The 18,993-nt window shown below is 49.4% G+C and overlaps 1 protein-coding gene across 4 annotated transcripts in view; it reads left to right on the top strand.

Annotated features, from left to right (window-relative positions):
* The window catches only part of EFL1 (elongation factor like GTPase 1), a 122,953-nt gene that overhangs the window by 95,436 nt on the left and 8,524 nt on the right, over positions 1-18,993 (top strand). For all 4 annotated transcript variants that reach the window (XM_023254828.2, XM_045058728.1, XM_023254827.2 and 1 more), the window contains 2 exons: positions 2,684-2,831; positions 11,313-12,295. In XM_023254828.2, coding sequence (XP_023110596.2) covers positions 2,684-2,831; positions 11,313-12,295 — 1,131 coding nt within the window. The remainder of the gene's footprint in view (positions 1-2,683; positions 2,832-11,312; positions 12,296-18,993) is intronic.

The following is an 18,993-nucleotide window of genomic DNA, read 5'->3' as shown; positions in this document are numbered from 1 at the left end:
TCTCTCTCTCTCTCTCTCTCTGTCTCTCTCTCAAATGTAAGTAAATGTTGAAAAAAATTTAAAGAAAAACAAACTGACACGGTTAGAAGGGACAGCGGTTTTCTTCGTAATTTTAGGAAGTGTGGCTCCTTTCCCACCCGAGTGTGCAGCCTGTGCCGGACTCACGTGCACGCGCCTGGCCAGGTGGCCACAGCGCCAGCGCCCGGTGTCGGAGTTGCCCCCTCGTTCCGTCCGGCGCCTCCGTGTGCGCGGGGGATGTCTGGGGTGCTTCTCGGAACCGTGTCCTCGTTCCCGCCAGCCCCCGTGAGCCCTGGGGGGTGGTTACTGTGCGGCCCCTCCCCCCGCGGGTCCCGTGCCAGCGGACTGCGGGCAGAGCGCCCTCCTGTGGCCGGATTTCCTGGCCCCGCCCCCGTGAGCACACCCTGTGCCCCGTGCCCTCTCCACCCCCTCGTGCCGCGGCCCCGGCCGGCTCGCCTGCAGCACCCCCCTTGCTCACCTTGCCGTGTGAACACACGCCTTTCCACTTGGCTGTCATTTCCGAGACCGGGGTCACAGTACCGTGGTGGCCGCCCCTCTGTCCTGTGTCCCCGGGACAGAGAAGCGGAGGTGTCCCAAAGCCAGGATTGCTTCCCTCATCATAGATCCTTGCCACACACTAAGGATTTCACGTTGATTGGTTTATTTAATCCCCTCCGTAGCCTTATGCAGGTTTTTATCCTCATCTTCTCAGAGGTAAACTGAGGCTTAGAGAAGATAATGCTTGCCCAAGGCCTGCAGTTAGCGGTCGGTGTCCCACAGCGTACCGCCAGTCCAGGACACCGAGTGCCTCCTGTGGCCCGGCCGGGAGGGAGGTCGGCCGGCCCTCCCACGTGGAGGTGGCTGCCGTGGTAACACTTCATGGTGTTTGCAAGTTTTCTCCTAACGGTCGGTGGTGCAGCCGTCCAAGGTGTGCATGTAGTGTCCCTTGACCAGTGGCTCTTCCCCTGGGAAGGGCACCTGACAGACCGTGTGGCCCAAATGGGACAGGTACATCGTGGGCCGCCTTTGCTCAGTCACCGTGTCCACGTAAAACCCCCATTTAGCAGTTGATACAGAAAGGTTTTGTTGAAACCCAGATAGTGAATATTTTTCATGATCTCACTTTTTTTAGATTAATTAAAAGATGTTGACTTTTTTTCATCTTTAATAGATCATTTGGAAGATTTTTAAACAGGTTAGGAAAATCAGCGTCCAGATTTTAAGAGGTTTAATAGATGCCGTTTCTGGCGACAAAATGACTATCATCGTAAATAAACATTTTCAAACATCCGATTTCAAAATGTCTCCACATTCCAAATTTTGTTTGGAAAAACTTTCTTCTTTGCTCGTTGTTCGGCTCTCGCCTTTACCATGGAGAGAGAGAGATTTTAACGGTGTGTGCCTTTGTTGTTATTTTTAAGGAATTTGTAATTGAGCCAATGGGGAGCTGGCAAAAAGCTTTTTCCTTTATTATTTTTATTGTTCTCTCTGTGCCATATGTTATTCATGTTATCAGTGGTCTTTTTGCAGGAATCTTTTCAAACCAGGTGAAGTTAGTTAACACGGATAATCTCTGTAAACCCGCTTAATTAGGCAGAGGAGAACCACAGGATGCCGGAAAGGAACAGAAAAGACGGCCTGTCAACCCACGCTCAGTGGGGTCCCACTCTGTCTTCCCTCCGAGTCCACGCACCCACGTGTGGCTCGTCACTGCCTGACGCGTGCGGGTGCTGGCATCCTCCTGCAGGCTTCAAACCAGTGACTTTGACACGAGCTCTTGGCTTCTCTACCCGCCTCCTCCTCTTTAAAACAAGAACAGTACTCATCCCGGCCACACAGTTAATGAACTCATGCCTGTGAAGTACTCGTTGGCACGTGGTTAGCTAATACGAAGTGTTACCACTAGAAAAGTTTTATTTCAAAACTAAGTAGACGTGGAAAAGTAAATCAATACGGAACAGACATACTAAACACCACTGATGGTAGAAAGTTCCCGTGGTTTTGTTTGTCTGGCCTGTTGAAAACTGGGCATGGATGGGTTGCCGAGCCCCTCCTTCAAACGGAGAAGCGAAGCAGTGACGCGAGACTTCCTCTGCCTCAAATGACAGTTGCCGCTGACTACACGGGATGGGGTGGAAAGGCAGTTAGACCAAGACGGGCGTCAGAATCCCATCCGTGCCCGCAGCTCCGGTGGGCAGTCAGGACACGCGGTCAGGGGCAGAGGCACGGGCAGGAAGGGGGTGTAGAAGGCGCCCGGGGCTCGCTGGGCACAGAGGGCAGCTCTGTTCTAAAACCCAGGGTCCTGTCGAGCGTGTCTCCGTAATCGTCTCTTGACTTGAACACCACGTGAGGTGTTTCTCTGTTGGTGATTGTAACTCTACTCTGGGGAAGAGTTCTGTTGCACGTGTAGGTGTATAATACGTGCGTTTGTAATAGCACGTAGGTGGATGCACACGCGCAGCGGTGGGCGTTTGTGTTTGCCGAGGATTTGGATCGCTCAGCTTCGCGGGTCCTGACGGTAACAGGTGTCTTGTGGGAGCTGTTTGCCGCATTATCTGCAAGAAAAGTAAACGGGTACTCTTCCCTTCAGTAGCCACGGGCATCGTCTTGCGGTTCGATGAGTCCTTAGTCCGTGTTCAATCAGTGTTTCGTTCTGTTCGCCTAGGTGAGATGCCTCAGCTTGTCCGGGGAATGAAGCTGCTAAACCAGGCCGATCCCTGTGTCCAGATCTTAATTCAGGAGACGGGGGAGCACGTTTTGGTCACAGCGGGAGAAGTCCACCTCCAGCGGTGCCTGGATGACTTGAGAGAAAGGTGAGGCGGTGACGGTCGTGGAGCGGTCGCGGACCCCAACTCGGGGCGGGGGGGGGGGGGGGGCCGGTGTGCCCCGAACCAGTTGAACTCAGACGAAAATGAAGTGCCCTCGATTCAAACATGAACTGCTATGGTGTCGCCGGACCGTAGATTTCATTTTTAATAACTGGCAGCATCCACTTCTGCACTTGAGTAAGTTTACATTTTTAAGCTCGGGTCATAAAGTATTTTCACACGTAGGTCTTTTCCTTTACACGTGTACACACGCAGCACGTCACAGCAGCCAGAACCTAGTCCTGTGCTGTGAGCTTCGGCTGGGACGGGCCAGACTTCTGTCCTCGTTGATGGAGCGTCCGCGGGGGACGCCTGCAGGGCATCCCGCCGTGTCTCCACGCTGGTGACGGTGCCGTCATAAAACTCGCGTCCCAGGTCACTTTCTGTAAATGCTCCGTAGCTAATGTATGTTTGGCGGAGCAGTCAGGAAGATACAGCGGGGGGAGAGGCACCGTTGGCTCCCCGTGCACAGGTGACCTCCGGGGCGCCGGGGCTCCTTCCCGGCCTGCTCCGTGCGCCGCGGCCCGTGTCCGCTGCTACCTGCTTGGGCGGCTCTAGTGTTTGGTCGACGTGAACTCCTGGAGGTGGTGTTCCCGCCCCGAAAGTGACTGCCAGCCTCTGCGCTCAGCACGGTTTGTCTCGTTCAATCCTTATGACGGTACAGCGCCGGGCCGCGGTAGTCATTGCATCACCACGGTACTGCCGCCCCCGCCACAGTACCCCTGCCCCCACCGCAGTACTCCCCCCCCCGCCCCGCCGCGGTACTCATTCCATCACCACAGTACTCCCGCCACCACCCCCCCCCCCCCCCGCCGCAGTACTCCTTCCCTTACCACAGTACTCCCGCCCCCGCCACAGTACCTCTGCTACTGCCGATGATAGAATAGGGTGAGAACAGGTGCACCTGCGGCACCATCCCCGGGGACCTTGCGGAAGCTCCTGATGGAAAGGGGGCGCGTTCTCAGCTTCGTTTCTCGTTTAAGATGGCGTTGTGGCTTTTTCCTCCCTTAAGTGTTATTATAGCCATAATTAGCACAAAACTGGAAGGCACGCCTTCCCTCTCTTCAGTGTTTGTTACCGTTTTCTTATAATTTCTGAAGAATATAACATTGGCTAGAGAATAACGCTAATTGGATAAATTTTAAGGTATGTTTTAAAATAACAATTCTCGGGGCGCCTGGGTGGTGCAGTCGGTTAAGCGTCCGACTTCAACCAGGTCACAATCTCGCGGTCCGTGAGTTCGAGCCCTGCATCGGGCTCTGGGCTGATGGCTGAGAGCCTGGAGCCTGTTTCCGATTCTGTGTCTCCCTCTCTCTCTGCCCCTCCCCCGTTCATGCTCTGTCTCTCTCTGTCCCAAAAATAAATAAACGTTGAAAAAAAATAAAAATTAAAATAAAATAACAATTCTCAAGAAGGCTTTTTAAAAAACCATTGAAATGTCATGTTAGTTTTTGGGGTCTTTGAACTGAATTATTTTCTCTTTTTTAATACTCTGCTACCAATTAAAATCCATGTTAAATAACCGTATGGGGCGCCAGGGCGGCTCAGTCGGTTGAGCGTCCGACTTCGGCTCAGGTCATGATCTCCCGGTTCGTGGGTTCAAGCCCCACGTCTGGCTCAGTGCTGACAGCTCAGAGCCTGGAACCTGCTTCGGATTCTGTGTCTCCCTCTCTCTGCTTCTCTCTCTCTCTCAAATATAAATAAACATTAAAAAAATGTTTTTAAATAACCTTACATTTCTCAGGCCATTAACTCTTCTTTTAAAAAATGTCTTTTGGCATTTAGAGTTATATTTCAAGTGTTTTCCCGTAAACCTAAAATTGATTCTAATTAATGATTACTTTTTTGTTTCTTTTTGAGCCTTTGCATTTTTACCTCCTGGTTTTCATTATGTGTACTTTTTAATCTCAGGAGGAAAACCTAGTTTATAATAAAAGAATTAGTTTCTTAGAAATATGCCCTTAACGTAGCATTAAAATATTTTAATAAATCAGTGTACTTGGGCAGCTACTCTGTGTAAACCTTTTCAGAAAATATCCTCATCCAAATACCTGACAACAATTTACACTTACATTGAATGAGACTAACAAAACCCAAAACATATCTGCTTTTCAAAATATATATACTGCTTCGATACAGTACTTTCTAAACTCTGAAGTGTTTATCTACTTTTCTTAAAAATTCCAGTTTCTGAAAGTGATGACACCTTCCCCTCCCTTTGTGTGTGGCCCTGGTGTGACAGATAAGTCCCGTCGAGCTCCGGCTTCTTGTCGTCTGTCGCTCCTCAGAGCGGAAACCTGGGCCCGAGTGGAAGGAGTCTTCTCTTGCTCTTGTGTGCTTAGTTAGCAGGGGAGTTGCTAGACCAGGGGTAGGAGAGGACGACAGACAGATGGCTGCATCGGGACCCAGGCAGGCAGCATTTCATGTCACGTGCGACATGGGGACCCCGAGGGAGCTGCCTCCGCAGGTGTTGACAGAGGCCATTGCCTCCTCATGGCTCCCCAACAGCATGTCGGAGTTCAGGGCACCTTAGGGAATTGGGGGCTAGGTCCCTCATCCTGGGCTAAGAAGCCTAAGAACATTATGAGCAGTTTTATACCAATAATTTTGTTTATCTGTTCACCTATTTATTTTGAGAGAGGGGATGTGAGCAGGGTCAAGAGGCAGAAAGGGAGAGAGAGAATCCCAGGCAGGCTCTGTGCTGACAGACGCAGGGCTCGATCTCACGAACCGTGAGATGATGACCCGAGTGGAAACCGAGAGTCGGACGCTCGACCGACTGAGCCGCCCAGGCGCCCCCCACTAAATTTCAAAGGAAATGGGCAAATTCCTGGAAAAATCTGACCCATAAAAAAGTAGAAAGCCTGATAGTCATAACTATCAAAAGAATTCAGAGTTGGAATAACATTGAAAGTATCAATCAATGTGTATTTATTTGCCAGATTAACAGAAGAAAAATCATCTCAGTGGACAAAGGAAAAACATTTAATAAAATTCAGCATTCACACATGCCCAGAGCTCTCAGCAAACCAGGAATAGAAGGAATGTGCTTAAAACTGATGAGAAATATCCTCAGAGTAACTAGGACACACATGTACTTACTGTCTTTGGGGGTCAGAACTGAAACAAGGGTACCCCCTGTAACAGGGCTGTTTCAGATCATATTGTCGGTCTTGGGCAGCGTTGTGAAGAATAAAACATAAAGGATACGGGACTCGAAAAGGGACAGCTGCCACTGCCACCGTCTGCACGCGGCATGACGGAGCGCCAGTAATCCAGAAGACGCGGGGAGATGTTAGGATTAGTAAGTAAACCCAGCAAGGTTGCTCTAGTCAAGATTAACATGCAGAATTGATTGCATTTCTATATACTGTTAATAAACAGAAAAAGAAAATTATCTTAAGGTTACCATTTACAGTAACAAAAATATCAAATGCCTAGGAATAAAACGGACTCAAATTCCAGGCTGTCTGCAAACACTGTAACACACAAAAGAAGGTGTCTTCCACCTTTATGGCTTAAAAAAATTGTATTATGATGATGTCAGCTTTTCCCAAACTGATCATACATTCAGAGCAGCCCCAGTCACAACCCTGTTCACCGCATGTGTTGGCAGAACTTGACGAGTTGATTCTAAAATTTGTGTGAAAATGCGAAGGGCCAGTAAGGACCAAAACCCTTTAAGCAAGTAGGACAAGGTGGAAGTTCTCACTGCTCTGGAAATCAAAACTTATTGGAAAACTGCAGAAGTTGACTTTGTGCCGTTGACACAAGGATAGACGGACTGACGGGAGGACTAGGGCAGTGAGCGTGGAAGGGGCAGGGCGGAACAGTGGGGGCACCCGCCTCTCCGCAGACGGTGCCGGCAGCTTGGACCTCTGTCTGGGAAAACCTCTGCCTCATCCCGAACTCAGAAACCTAGTCCGGGTCTGTTGTGGGCTGAAGTGTAAAAGGCAAAGTCATAAAGTACCTGGAAGATAACACAGAGTATCTTCGAGACCTCGGGATAGGGAAAAGCTTCTTAAATAAGACGTTAAAAACACAAATGACAGAGTAAAGTTTGATGGTCAGAAGACACGATGAAGTGTAAGAAGGCAAACCCTAGGGTTAGAGAACACGTTTGTAATATGCACAGTAAACACGGGACTTCAAGCCCCAGTATATAAAGAATTCCTTCCGGTAGATGAGAGAGGCAGCAACCCCTAGACGGTAGAACAAAGGCTTGAACAGGTGCTTCACATCCCCAAAGTCTAAAGACCAAGAAACATATGAAAAGATATTCAGCTCCCTATTAATTACTGGGAGGAAGTTAAAACCAAAGTGGGATACGTCTGCATACCCACCAGAGGGGTTGAAATTTGCAGGTGGCCTTATCAGATGGCGCCAGAGATGGGCAGTAGGAATCCCCCTCCGTAACTGGGGACACTGGGAGTTGGTATGACTTCGGAATACACTTTGGTATTACCTTCGGAGGGAGGAGGTGGGTGCTTGTTACGGCTTCTGGTCTGAGCCTGGCAAGTGTGCATTATGAACATTCGTGGCAACAAACATTTAAAAAAATTTTTTTTACATTTATTTATTTTTGATAGAGACAGAGCACAAGCGGGGGAGGGTCAGAGAGAGAAGGAGACACAGAATCCGAAGCAGGCTCCAGGCTCCGAGCAGTCAGCACAGAGCCCGACGCGGGGCTCGAACTCACGGACCGCGAGATCGTGACCTGGGCCGAAGTCGGCCGCTTAACCGACTGAGCCACCCAGGCGCCCCAACAAACGTTTTAATAGTCCCCAAACTGGAGACAACTCCCAACAGTGCAGTGGACAAATAAATCATGATACCTTCTTAGCGTGAAATTCTGTATAGTAACCTCAGTGAACAAGCTATTCGAACATGGATGGATATGTCACAGCATAATACTGAGCCAGAGAACCCAACTGGAAAAAAAAAAAAAAGATTTGATCCTGTTTATATATACACATGCAGTATTAAAAGCATGCCAGACTGAACTATAGCGGGTAGGGGTTACATGCGGGTTACATGTTCAGGCAGTAAGAATTTTCAAGAAGGGACTAGAGTAAAACCCGGGATAGTGGTTCTATTCTTGGGGTTGGGGGAAGGCATGAGGGTCCTTGGGCTGCTAACGTTCTGTCTCTCGACTTGAGTGGTAGTTTCCGTGGGTGTTTACTTTGTGGTCACTGACAGATCTGTACATTATTGTTTTGTCACCTGTTCCATAGGACTATAAAATTTTACAATTGTACCTACATTAGGAGTATACATAAAACTCTAGCGTCTTCTAGCTCTCATAGGACAGAACCTACCTTCTAATACATGAGCTCCCTTTTCGACTTTGACACACATCTTCAGAAATACATTACGTGCAGGAGCGGGAGACAGGGGACACCCTGTCGTGTCCGGGCCAGAGAAACCGTCACGGTTCTTAGCAACCAGATCTCAGGAGCTCAGAGATGGCAACATCTCCAGGTGGTGGTGATCAGAGACGGCGGGAAGTTGCGGGCGGTCAGAGCCTGCTGTGTTCCCGTGGAGGCAGGGGCCGGCTCCGCGTTGTCCGGATTTGGAGGGCCTTTGGCCCCAAGGTGCTCTGCAGGTGGGACAGGATGTGCACCCCCCTTTCGTGGTGCAGAGTGATTCTCAGCAATCTCAGAGGTGATTACTGCAAGGGGTTTCTTGGGACCCCCGGAAACCGAAGGCCTGATGAGACTCCCAGCCCTTCCTACGTTACAGTACGAGGAAAAAATGTGTTTGCTGTCAGAGTTGCGGTAGCTGTCGCAGTTCAGTTCTAAGAATAAGACCATATTTTCTCTAAATAATGATAATGTTAAAAATATCGTCCTGTGTCTCAGATTTCTACATGCTTTCATTTTTTTTTTTTAAGTGAGGAATGGGTATTCAATTTAATTGAATGCGAATTTAGCATTTTTACAGATGGTTCCTTAGATTGGTTACTCTATTTGACGTTTTCAATATGCTGTATTATTTTAACAGATCTCCTAATACAAATAAATTTTTATGCCCTATGATAAAAGCTACTTCGTGTTATGGTGAAGTATTCCTTTAATGTGCTGTTTACTTTGTCACTACAGCATTAACTGGGAAGAGCATGGGTTCTGGGGTCAGACCTAGCTTCGCCACCGACTAGCTCTGTGACTTCGTCTTTCTTACCTGGTTTTCTCCTCTAGACAAGGAGGATGCTAATATACCTACTAAAGATAAACTACCTGTAAAACAGCACACTGTGTCATATGGGATAAGTGATTAGTGAAAAGAAACAGTGCACATACATCCTTTTTCCCCCCTTGTTATTTCAGATCTTATATCTGAATTCTTAGGTGAGATTGAACTGCGGGTTTGTGTATGCTGTCTTTGTCAGGTTCGAAGAGGAAAATTTATTTTATTTCATTTCTTTAATACATGAAAATGTGTAGGGCACATCCTGGTTTACATAGGAAGCACCAAATACGTGTTGATGCGAATTTAGCTACCGTTTTTATGAGTAGGCACAGCATCTTGAATAAAGTGGTACTTTTTTCTATTAAGTTTTGTGTTTTAATTCCAGCGTAGTTAGCACACATTACGCTAGTTTCAGGTGTACAATATAGCGATTCAGCTATCGCATTTGTTACTCAGTGCGCTCATCATGACAGGTGCACTCTTAATCCCCATCACACAATTCACAAAGATATTTCAGTACGATGTCAGGAAGACATCCATCCCGTATCTTCCGTAACGATAAGAGCATTGAAATGAGCTAATCCTTGACAGTGAACATGCTCACTGGCAAAACCAAAACCTTTCTCGGGAATAATTTTTTTCACATTGTTATTTTCCTCCACACATTCTGGTCCATTCAGGTTTCCTATTCTAAAATCATTTAGAGGGGCGCCTGGGTGGCGCAGTCGGTTAAGCGTCCGACTTCAGCCAGGTCACGATCTCGCGGTCCGTGAGTTCGAGCCCCGCGTCGGGCTCTGGGCTGATGGCTCGGAGCCTGGAGCCTGTTTCCGATTCTGTGTCTCCCTCTTTCTCTGCCCCTCCCCCGTTCATGCTCTGTCTCTCTCTGTCCCAAAAATAAATAAAAAAACGTTGAAAAAAAATTTTTAAATCAATTAGATTTGGTTGTACCTATCTATTTTGGTAACATACTGTTTTTAGAAAACCATCCATCTATTGAGTTTTAAAATTTAATCAAAAAGAATAAAATCAAATAAACCAGATACCTGCCCCAGATCCCCAGAATGTTCTACAGAAACCAGAAACAAATCTAGAATCAAGTGCGACCATTTCAGAAACTCTTAGTATTTAGTTGCCTTACTGCGTAACATTTCCCAGAGAAAAGCATTGGTCCACGATCCCAAGATTTCATATGACATGTATGTGTGAACAGACACACATACTTGCACATGCGTTTATGCACACATCCATCCACACTGCCAGTGGCAGGTAGAGACCAGCCCAGAGCCTTAGTGTTACCTGGGAATGAAGTAGACACAAAATAAAGAAAGATTGGGTGGTTTCATTGCTTTCCGAATCAATCCACGCCCATTTCCAGAATCTGCCCACCGTGAACTTATAACTCATTTGGAAGAAAATGTGGCATGAAACTGAATTTGATAGCATGTGGAAAAAGGGCTTTCTGAACTTGGTACTGGACCGAGGTGCAAGACTCTGTGGCCAATACAGTCGTCCCTGGCCACACGTGGCCATTTAAAATTAAAGCTAAGTGAAATTAAAACTTCGGTTCCTCGGTCACACAGCCATGTATCGAATGCTCTGTAGCTACGTGTGGCTATTTAAATGTAACTTAATTAAATAAAAAGAAAACTTCATTTCCCCGGTTATAGTAGCCACATTTCAGCTGTCCAGTCATCACAGTGCAGATACGGAACATTTCCATCGCTGCAGAAAGTTCTTGTTCAAAGCGTCTCTCTAGACAAACTCCTGGGTCACGCCAGCCTGGCTGTGAGCATTTATCAAAGCCAGATCCGTAGTCAGGATTTGACTAGGTGTCCTCAAGTTCTGTGATTCCTTGTTTAGAGTTGTACTCATCGAGCTTTTCTTCTCCCAGTTTTTAAATTGGCAAATCATATTTTAAAGAATTCATATGTCAAATCTTACGAAACTATTTATTTTCCGCTCAAAACCATATTATCTAAATAGATGGTTGATTTGTTTTGAGAGCGAACAAAGCGGTGAAATCCTTATGTATGCAAAGAACTCCCTGAAGGTCTGTTCCCGTTGGAGGAGGTCCTTTCAATCCGAAATGAAAGTGGTGTTTGAATTTTGATAGAATGTCAAGGACCGATCTTTCCTAGTAAAATAATTTTCATTCAGAATCCTCATTGTGTCACAGTTCTGCGTGGAAGTTTTGATGCCATTTTTATCGTAACCTTGTTATTTCTCTTGAATTTGTAGGTTTGCGAAGATTCAGATCAGCGTGTCTGAACCGATTATTCCATTCAGGGAAACAATTACAAAACCGCCAAAAGTCGACATGGTCAATGAAGAAATAGGCAAACAACAAAAAGTTGCAGTTATCCACCAAACAAAAGAAGATCAGAGCAAAATCCCGGAAGGAATCCAAGTTGACGCTGATGGGCTCATCACCCTAACGACCCCCAACAAGCTCGCCGTGCTCAGTGTTCGAGCCATGCCCCTTCCAGAAGAAGTCACACGGATCCTGGAAGAAAATAGTGATCTGATTCGTTCTATGGAGCAGTTGACATCCTCTTTGAATGAGGGCAGAAATACTCAGACGATCCACCAGAAGACCCAAGAGAAAATTTGTGAATTCAAAAGAAAACTAGAGCAGCACCTGACAGGGAGAAAATGGAGGAACGTTGTTGACCAAATCTGGTCATTTGGGCCAAGAAAATGCGGGCCCAACATACTCGTAAATAGAAGCGAAGACTTTCAGAACTCAGTATGGACAGGCTCAGGCGTCAAAGCTTCCAAAGAGGCCAGTAGATACCGAGATTTGGGCAACAGCATCGTGAGTGGTTTCCAGCTAGCAACCCTCTCTGGCCCCATGTGTGAGGAGCCTCTCATGGGCGTCTGTTTCATTCTGGAAAAATGGGACCTAAGTAAATTTGAAGAACAAGGGGCAAGTGACAAACATAATCAAGAGCGAAGGGACGTGGTACAGGAGGCACAGGCGGAAGGCGAAGCCTGTCCCGGCAGAGGCGAAAAGGGGGGGCCGCAAGATGGCGGCTCTGAGCCCTCGGAGCAGAAGACATCCCAGAGAGGAGAGTCTTCGCTCACTGACTGCTACGGACCCTTCTCCGGACAGCTCATTGCCACCATGAAAGAAGCTTGTCGCTATGCCCTGCAGGTGAAGCCTCAGCGTCTGATGGCAGCCATGTACACGTGTGACATCATGGCCACCGGTGACGTTCTTGGTAAGGAAAAGAGGGTGAGGACAGAGAGGTCTCTGTGGTCAGAAGACTCAAACTCACTTAATTTTTGTTTTTGCAGAAGCTGCATCGTCATCTGGGTCACTAAAGCACTAAGGGCTCTGAAAGCCTTAAATAGTGAAATGGCGATGGGGGAGGAAACGTGATTACCAAAGATCTTTTCGTTTGCAGCAGACAGGCTCCTTCCTGTCCCGACGGTCTCAGGCGTAAGGTTTGACGTGCAGCGGTGTTCCCGAGTGAGTGGCCCTGTCGGTCCAGGTAGGCAGAGTCTCTCTGGAAACCATCAGAGAGTGAGGTGACATTCGTGCACACCTAAGGCAAAAGGCCGTCTGGAAGTGCCGGGTCCTTTTGGGAGAAGAAGAGCATCGGGGGCTTTGTTCACCACTGACCATTCCGTCAGATCCTCCTCCCGATTTTTCTGTCTCTGGAACATCTCTGGGATCCCTGGAGACACACAGCCCTGGCATTTAGTAGCTGCTTTGACTTTTGACTATTACTTCACGGAGACTTTGTTCACCTGTAAAAAGGAAGATAACCCACCAGAGGCTGTGAAGATTAACCCGAGAACACAAGTCCATGCTTTAGAGGGGTGCCTGGCCTGCGGCAGCTCTCCCGTGAGAGAGGCGGTCCTAGAACCGTCTTTAGGGGCCAGGACGGCGCTGGGGAGCTTGTAGGTTCCCTCTGAGGCCCTTCGAGTCCGTGTGTGCTTAGTTTACATTCTTTTTAGTAAGGTTCTTCTGCTGATCAGCTCCTAAAAACAGGCATCTAACTCGTCAGGGTATTTTTTCTCTAAAGAAATTTGGGCTTGCATCCACAGTAGGGTTCCTACGAGACGGGCCAAGCATCCAAAGCAGCGTTTCGGAAGCAGCGGGGTTGAACAGTTGCAGGGGGTTGGCCCCGCAGGACCGCCTGCCTGGAGCCTGTGTGTGCCGCGCACGCGTGCACGGTGTCTGCAGGGTGACAGGGAGCACGTGATGTGTCTCAGCCCCGTTTGGGCCAGCGTATCGTTATGAGCTCATGGGATCCGTGCGTTGGTGGAGGAACACCAGTCGAGACCATTCCCGGACGTTATTCTTCGTTTTCACCAAGAGCTTTCTTGATTTGCGGAGGCGGAGGCAGAGGTGGAGTTGGAATCGGGGAACCGTGCAGGAGACCTGGCTGCTCCGGTTACCCCGGCCCTGCCACGAACCACCGCCACCTGAATGCTTGCCTCGACGGGCAGCTCACAGCCTGTCCCCCGAGGAAGCATCGTCTTCCCTCTGTGGTCGCCTGCTGGTCTGCGGCCACGTGCACTGCCACGCGCCCCCCGCGCGAGCACTTCGTGCGCCCGAGGAGCATATGAGTTTTCTGCTCTATGTCCCTGAGAAAACTCTCCGGAGCCTTCCGCTGATTTTTCACGGTGGGATTTTTGGTGCCCTTTCACCGTTCCCGGGGCTGTCCTTTGGGGCACCCCTCACTTGCTCCACACCCGCCAGAGAGCAGCCGTTCGTGCCAACCGGCGTGGGCGCCACACGGCCCCCGGCGCGGTAGCGATCTTTCAGTGGGATTTAGCCACCGCCCCCTGTCGTGAACCCCTGGGAAGCCAGCGTGAGCCTCGTTCCTGTTTCAAGATAAGTCACGTCTTCCCACCCGTTCCCCAGAAAGCAGAATCCGAAGTTTGGCAACTGACCAGACCGTAGAGATGACAGAGTCCCGCGAACGCGTGTGTTTCCGTGAGCACCGCACGCATCTGGACAGTGCAGTTTTCCCCGGGCTTCTCACACACCCAGCAGTACAGGGAGGATTCTGGGAAGTGCCGGCACCACAGCTGTAACACACGGATTGTGTTTTCACGTGTCTGCTCTCGTGAGAACCAAAACTCAGTAAGAGGTGAACTGAGTGGGTGGGTGGAGTGAGGCTCCTTCGTGTCTGTAGGCTCCCCCGACGGTCACCTTGCCAACCGTATGGAAGAAGTAAGCTGAGGTTGGTGAGGTTTTGTGTCAGAAAGTCCATGCGTCTCCCGACGCAAGTAACTCCTACTCGCAGAAATATGTACAAAGCTCTATGATGTTTTCTTAAAACACTGCGGGGAATTGGCATATGGCTTCCTAGTCTGCAGTTTATAGAATCAGTGTTTTTATCCCCCCAGAAGTTCATTTGTTCCTTACCTTTCGCCTGTACTTCAGCACACCTCCCGTCATCGATAATTTCTCAAAAAAGACAAGTTCTTTAGGGCTGTGAGATGTGACCCTGGCCCCGGAGACGGAACCCATTCAAGAAGGCCAGCTGCCTGCTCGTCAGATTCCCGGGGGTCCTGGGCCCCGGTGCGCTCTCTGCCGTGATTGTTCGCCCGGCCCGTTTGTCCCCTGTTCTCCCCAGCGAAGAGAATGCAGGAGACGTGGAAACCAGGACGCCCTGCTTTCCGGCGCTTCTCTGTTGACGCCACACTCATTTCTCCACGCGGTGGGCACGTCTCAGCCTTATTTCGAAACTAACGCAGCAGACCGCACTTGGTGTCGTTCGTTGGCCCTTTTATTTGGCGGGCTCAGCTGCTCTGGTTTTAACAGCCCTCCTTCGTCCGTCGTGCGCGCCTTCCTACAACAGGCCAGGAGGGCGCAGCAACCTGCCCGCCTTGACCCGACACATTTATTTTGGAGCCACTGTTGTATTTTGGGGTGGGGAGGATCTCTCCTCCTTTTTCTGTCACTGGGATCATTCATGGTTGGTATTTCTCTCTCATTACTCCTGCAAGGAATTTTATCTTAGGACTTGTCATCCCAAAACTTGTTCTCCTTCTCCTCCTTCGTGCATTGGAAATGACCCACCTGGAAGTGTAGGGTCCACGCACATCTGTGCCTATCCCTCCGCCTTCCGGACTCCTGGGGTGATAATAGGAATGCACAGTTCCTCCCCAGATTGCCGTCTCTCCTACATTATCTGTTTGGAGTGGCATCTGTCCGTTGCTTTCTGGCCAGGCACATTTTCCCACCTAACACCTGAAGCCAGAATCCGTGTTGGCGTTCATCCACTGAAATTCCAGGCAGACCGTCGCGTCTTCCCTGTCGAGCCCATGCTCTGTGCCCGCTTTCCCGTTTCCATTAGGAGTTCACAGGACCCTGCACGTGACCAGGCAGCCCCAGGCCTGTCTTCCTCCTGGCCCTGTCCACCTGGCCGTCAGACTGCGGCACTTGGTAGGAGGAGATGTACCTTGATCATTTGCAGGGTTACTTGCCCCCCTTCTCTCTCAGGACCAGAGTTAGTCTTTGTCTGGCCGCCTCCAGGTCACTGTCCACTGTGCTGTAGGTCCTTCCGGTCCCTCCGAGGCGGCACCCTTTGCGTGGACTGCTTAGTCCCGGGCTCTCTGTCCCAGGCGCTCTGGCTGGCGTGATACATTTATCCCCAACCAGCTGGCTGCCACCTTACAGAGACCCCGTGTTTCGATTTGGTCTGGAGTCATTTCCTCCAGAGTCAGTTGGAGGCCCTGCTGCTCAGAGTTGAGGGTCTTCTCTTAAGCCCATTTTGGGTTGCTTCAAGGGGTCCTTTGGTAACGATAGCCACTTTCTTGTACCCAAGGTCAGTATAGCCTCCTGCTCGCTTTCTGCACTTTTCTTTTTCTTTCTAAATCACCTCCTTCATCCGGAACAATTAATGAGGAGACCTTGGTGACCCTAAGGCCTTTGCTTCCTGCCCAGATACTCAGACATCTCCCAGACTTTGTTGACCGATGCTTTAATTCTCTAAGAATTAGCACAACTTGAAAGACAAATTCAGGTCTTTCTTATTAAGCAAAATGAGTGTCCTTAGTCTCTCTTAAAAACTGAGTTCTTTCTACACAAGGTGGTTAAAGCGAGACATCGTCTATAGGTGGTCCGAGTAGGGCATTCTGTAGAAGGACAGAGGCCTGTCCTATATCCCTTCGTCGGGGGAAATGGGCCTCTTCACTTACAAACTCTACTTTCTCAAAGGCCCAGTTCTGTTCTCATTTTTCACCCATGAAAAGTGCCCTTCACTTAGCGGACGTTAGAATTGGTTTGTGTTTTTGTCACGTTCATATTTCTTCTTCTGACCTGTTAGCTTCTTTCATTCTTGGCTCCTCACTGTTTTTATCTGGCGGTGACATCACACGTTCCTGCTGGTGTTGGAGTTTCCGCCTTCTGTTTTCACCCGTAGGGTACGCGCTCATGTTGCGAGAACATACGTGCCTTGAGGTGTCAGGGACAGTCTTAGTAAGTGCCACTGTTGGCTCTTAAAAGCCTCCTCTGTTCCAGACTTGGGGTCTCTTTTCCATTTCATCAGCCTTTCCTAATTCACTTCAACAAAACGTACTGACGTGTGTACGTGCCTACACCGTGTCGAAGCACCATCCCTGCTCGGAGAGAGGCGTTAGGCAACAAAGCCTCATTATATGAAACAGCACGGCTGAATTTAGTGAATAAATGTGGTCTTCCAGCGAAATTTTATGAGAACTTGGGATTAGCAGAATTCGAAACAGGGTAGACTTTTCTAAAGTGATAGTTCTTTGAAACGGGCTTTGATGGGTGGAATAATTTTGAGTTGAGCAGCTGAGTGTGAAATTGGCCTTCTTTGTACCACGGCACTGCAGACTGCCACGGAGCTTGGAGGGAACCCGCTCCGACTCGGTTTTATGGGCACTTCTGTTCCGCATTACCATGCCAACGCCGGCTGGTTGGGTGGTTGAAGCCAACAGTAGTAACACTTTGCGTTTAACCCACACGGACCTGTGTCTTGTTACATTTGGGTCCTCACCCGGTCACCCTGATGCTGCCAAAGTATTTATTAGCCTTCCGGCCCCCTGTCAACTTCGGATCCGGTCATCATGCCTTCCGGACCCTTACGTTGCTGGTGACCGTCATGAGGACACGCAGCCGCAGTCAGAACACGGACGCCCGCCTCAGGACATCTTGCCAGGGTGGGCATAACTTGTTGACGTGCGTTTCCTGTAAACTCGTGGCTGGATTCATCTGCACAAGAGCGGCCGGCCCGCCTCCCCCACTCTGTCCACAGTACACTGTAGCTCACGTTTGGTCAAAGCCCATCTGTATCCTGTCGACCACACGTGCCTGATTTAGCAGTCTGGTCGCTCTGTAACAAAAGGAAGAGAGGTTAGCGCGACCTGGTTTATAAGAAGTGCCCACCAATTTCTTTGTGTGTTTTAATTGAAGTTACACCGCAAGGGCCACCAACGATAACAGAAACCACAACATAAAAGAAGAATCTTCCTCCTTGAAAATCAACCTGTCATTTTCCACTCTTTTACAGTCTTTGTCTGTAATAGTATGTTTCGCATAGCTGTAACCTTATGGTGGAAGCAGTTTAATGTTTTGCTTTTTGCATTTATTACTTCTTTTAAAAGCGTGCTTCCATTTGGCCACTTAGTATTCACAATTTTCATTTTAATCTATGCATAATACCCTATCAACTTGTTATGCTATAATTTACTTCCCATCATCCCCAGATTGGAAATCCGCATTGTTTCCTGTTTGTTTACCGTAAGAGAAAACATTGCTGTGAACAGCTGCTCCCGTTCCTCAATTTTGGAAAAACGAAACGAAACATACCTTTAATTGCCGAGCTCCCAGCTCTAAGGATTGTAGAGTCTCCAGACCAATCTTGCTGCCCATCAGAGAAGAAAATATACAGACGGGAATATGTAGTGCCATGAAAGAGATTAGGTTCAATGGAGCCCACATGGCGAAGAGACCGTTTTGATCTTAGGGTACCACAGGAGACTCGGACCAGGTGGTTCCAGATGGGCTCTAACTCCGTGGAGTTGGCCGAGATGCACCCTAGATTGGAGAACTGTGCCCACAGCGTGTGCCGTGGCAGCGAGTGCCCTACCCCGGCTTAGGGCAGAGGGTCCGCCCCGCATGCCATGGAGTCTGCGGTCCCCGTGGAGGGTCCGCCCCGTGTGCCGTGGGGTCTGCGGTCTCAGTGGAGGGTCTGCAGCTGTGGGTTCTGCGGGCCCCAGAGCTTGAAGTGAGGGGTTGCTGCCGGGTCACAAAGGGCCTTGAATTTGGGTCCAGACGTTTATCTGTTTATCTGGTAGTCCAAGTCCCGCCCTGATCAAAACTTCGCATCGATTAGACTTTTTGTTGCCATCTTTTCCCCAGTGGATGCTTGTGTCTTGGTGCCTTTGCGCAGCAGGTGCACCGTGACTTTTTGTCGAGTGCGAGGACAGGTGACCAATAGTGGAGCAGGTGCCCCGGTGGAGGGGAGGCCATGTGCTGAGGCCGCAGGGTCACGGGTCCTCCTGGATGTGGCTACCATAATTTCCCCGCTGGAACAGTGACCAGTTTGGAGGGTCTCCGAATGCATCCAAGCATCGGACACAGCTGTTGTGAAAGCCAAGTGCGTTTGGAAGGGTCTTTTTATAGCGGATTTCCTTTGCTCGGTGATCCATCCCTAGGCCTCAGTTTGGGGATTTCGTTTTAGTGGAATTAAAACCGAATGGCCGAGAATTACACGATGAATGACGTTCGGTCTCCGTTGCAGTACCTGGTCGGAGGCCCCTGGCCTGACCCACGCAGGAAGGGAGGGGCTGCGGGCCTCCATGGTGGGGGCTTACGCCTGGAGGAGACGGGCCGTCTTTCCTGCGCTCTTCTCCTCGGCCAGCCGGGCGGCCGAGACTCCTTTTTCCAAGTGGCAGGCGAGCGGAGGCCTCGGGACGTGCCTGCCGGCCCCGC

The sequence above is a fragment of the Felis catus genome, chromosome B3 (genome assembly GCF_018350175.1).
Source record: "Felis catus isolate Fca126 chromosome B3, F.catus_Fca126_mat1.0, whole genome shotgun sequence".
Lineage (NCBI taxonomy): Eukaryota > Metazoa > Chordata > Mammalia > Carnivora > Felidae > Felis > Felis catus.
The sequence above is the reverse complement of the archived record's forward strand: the minus strand, read 5'-3'. Positions and strand labels throughout refer to the sequence as shown.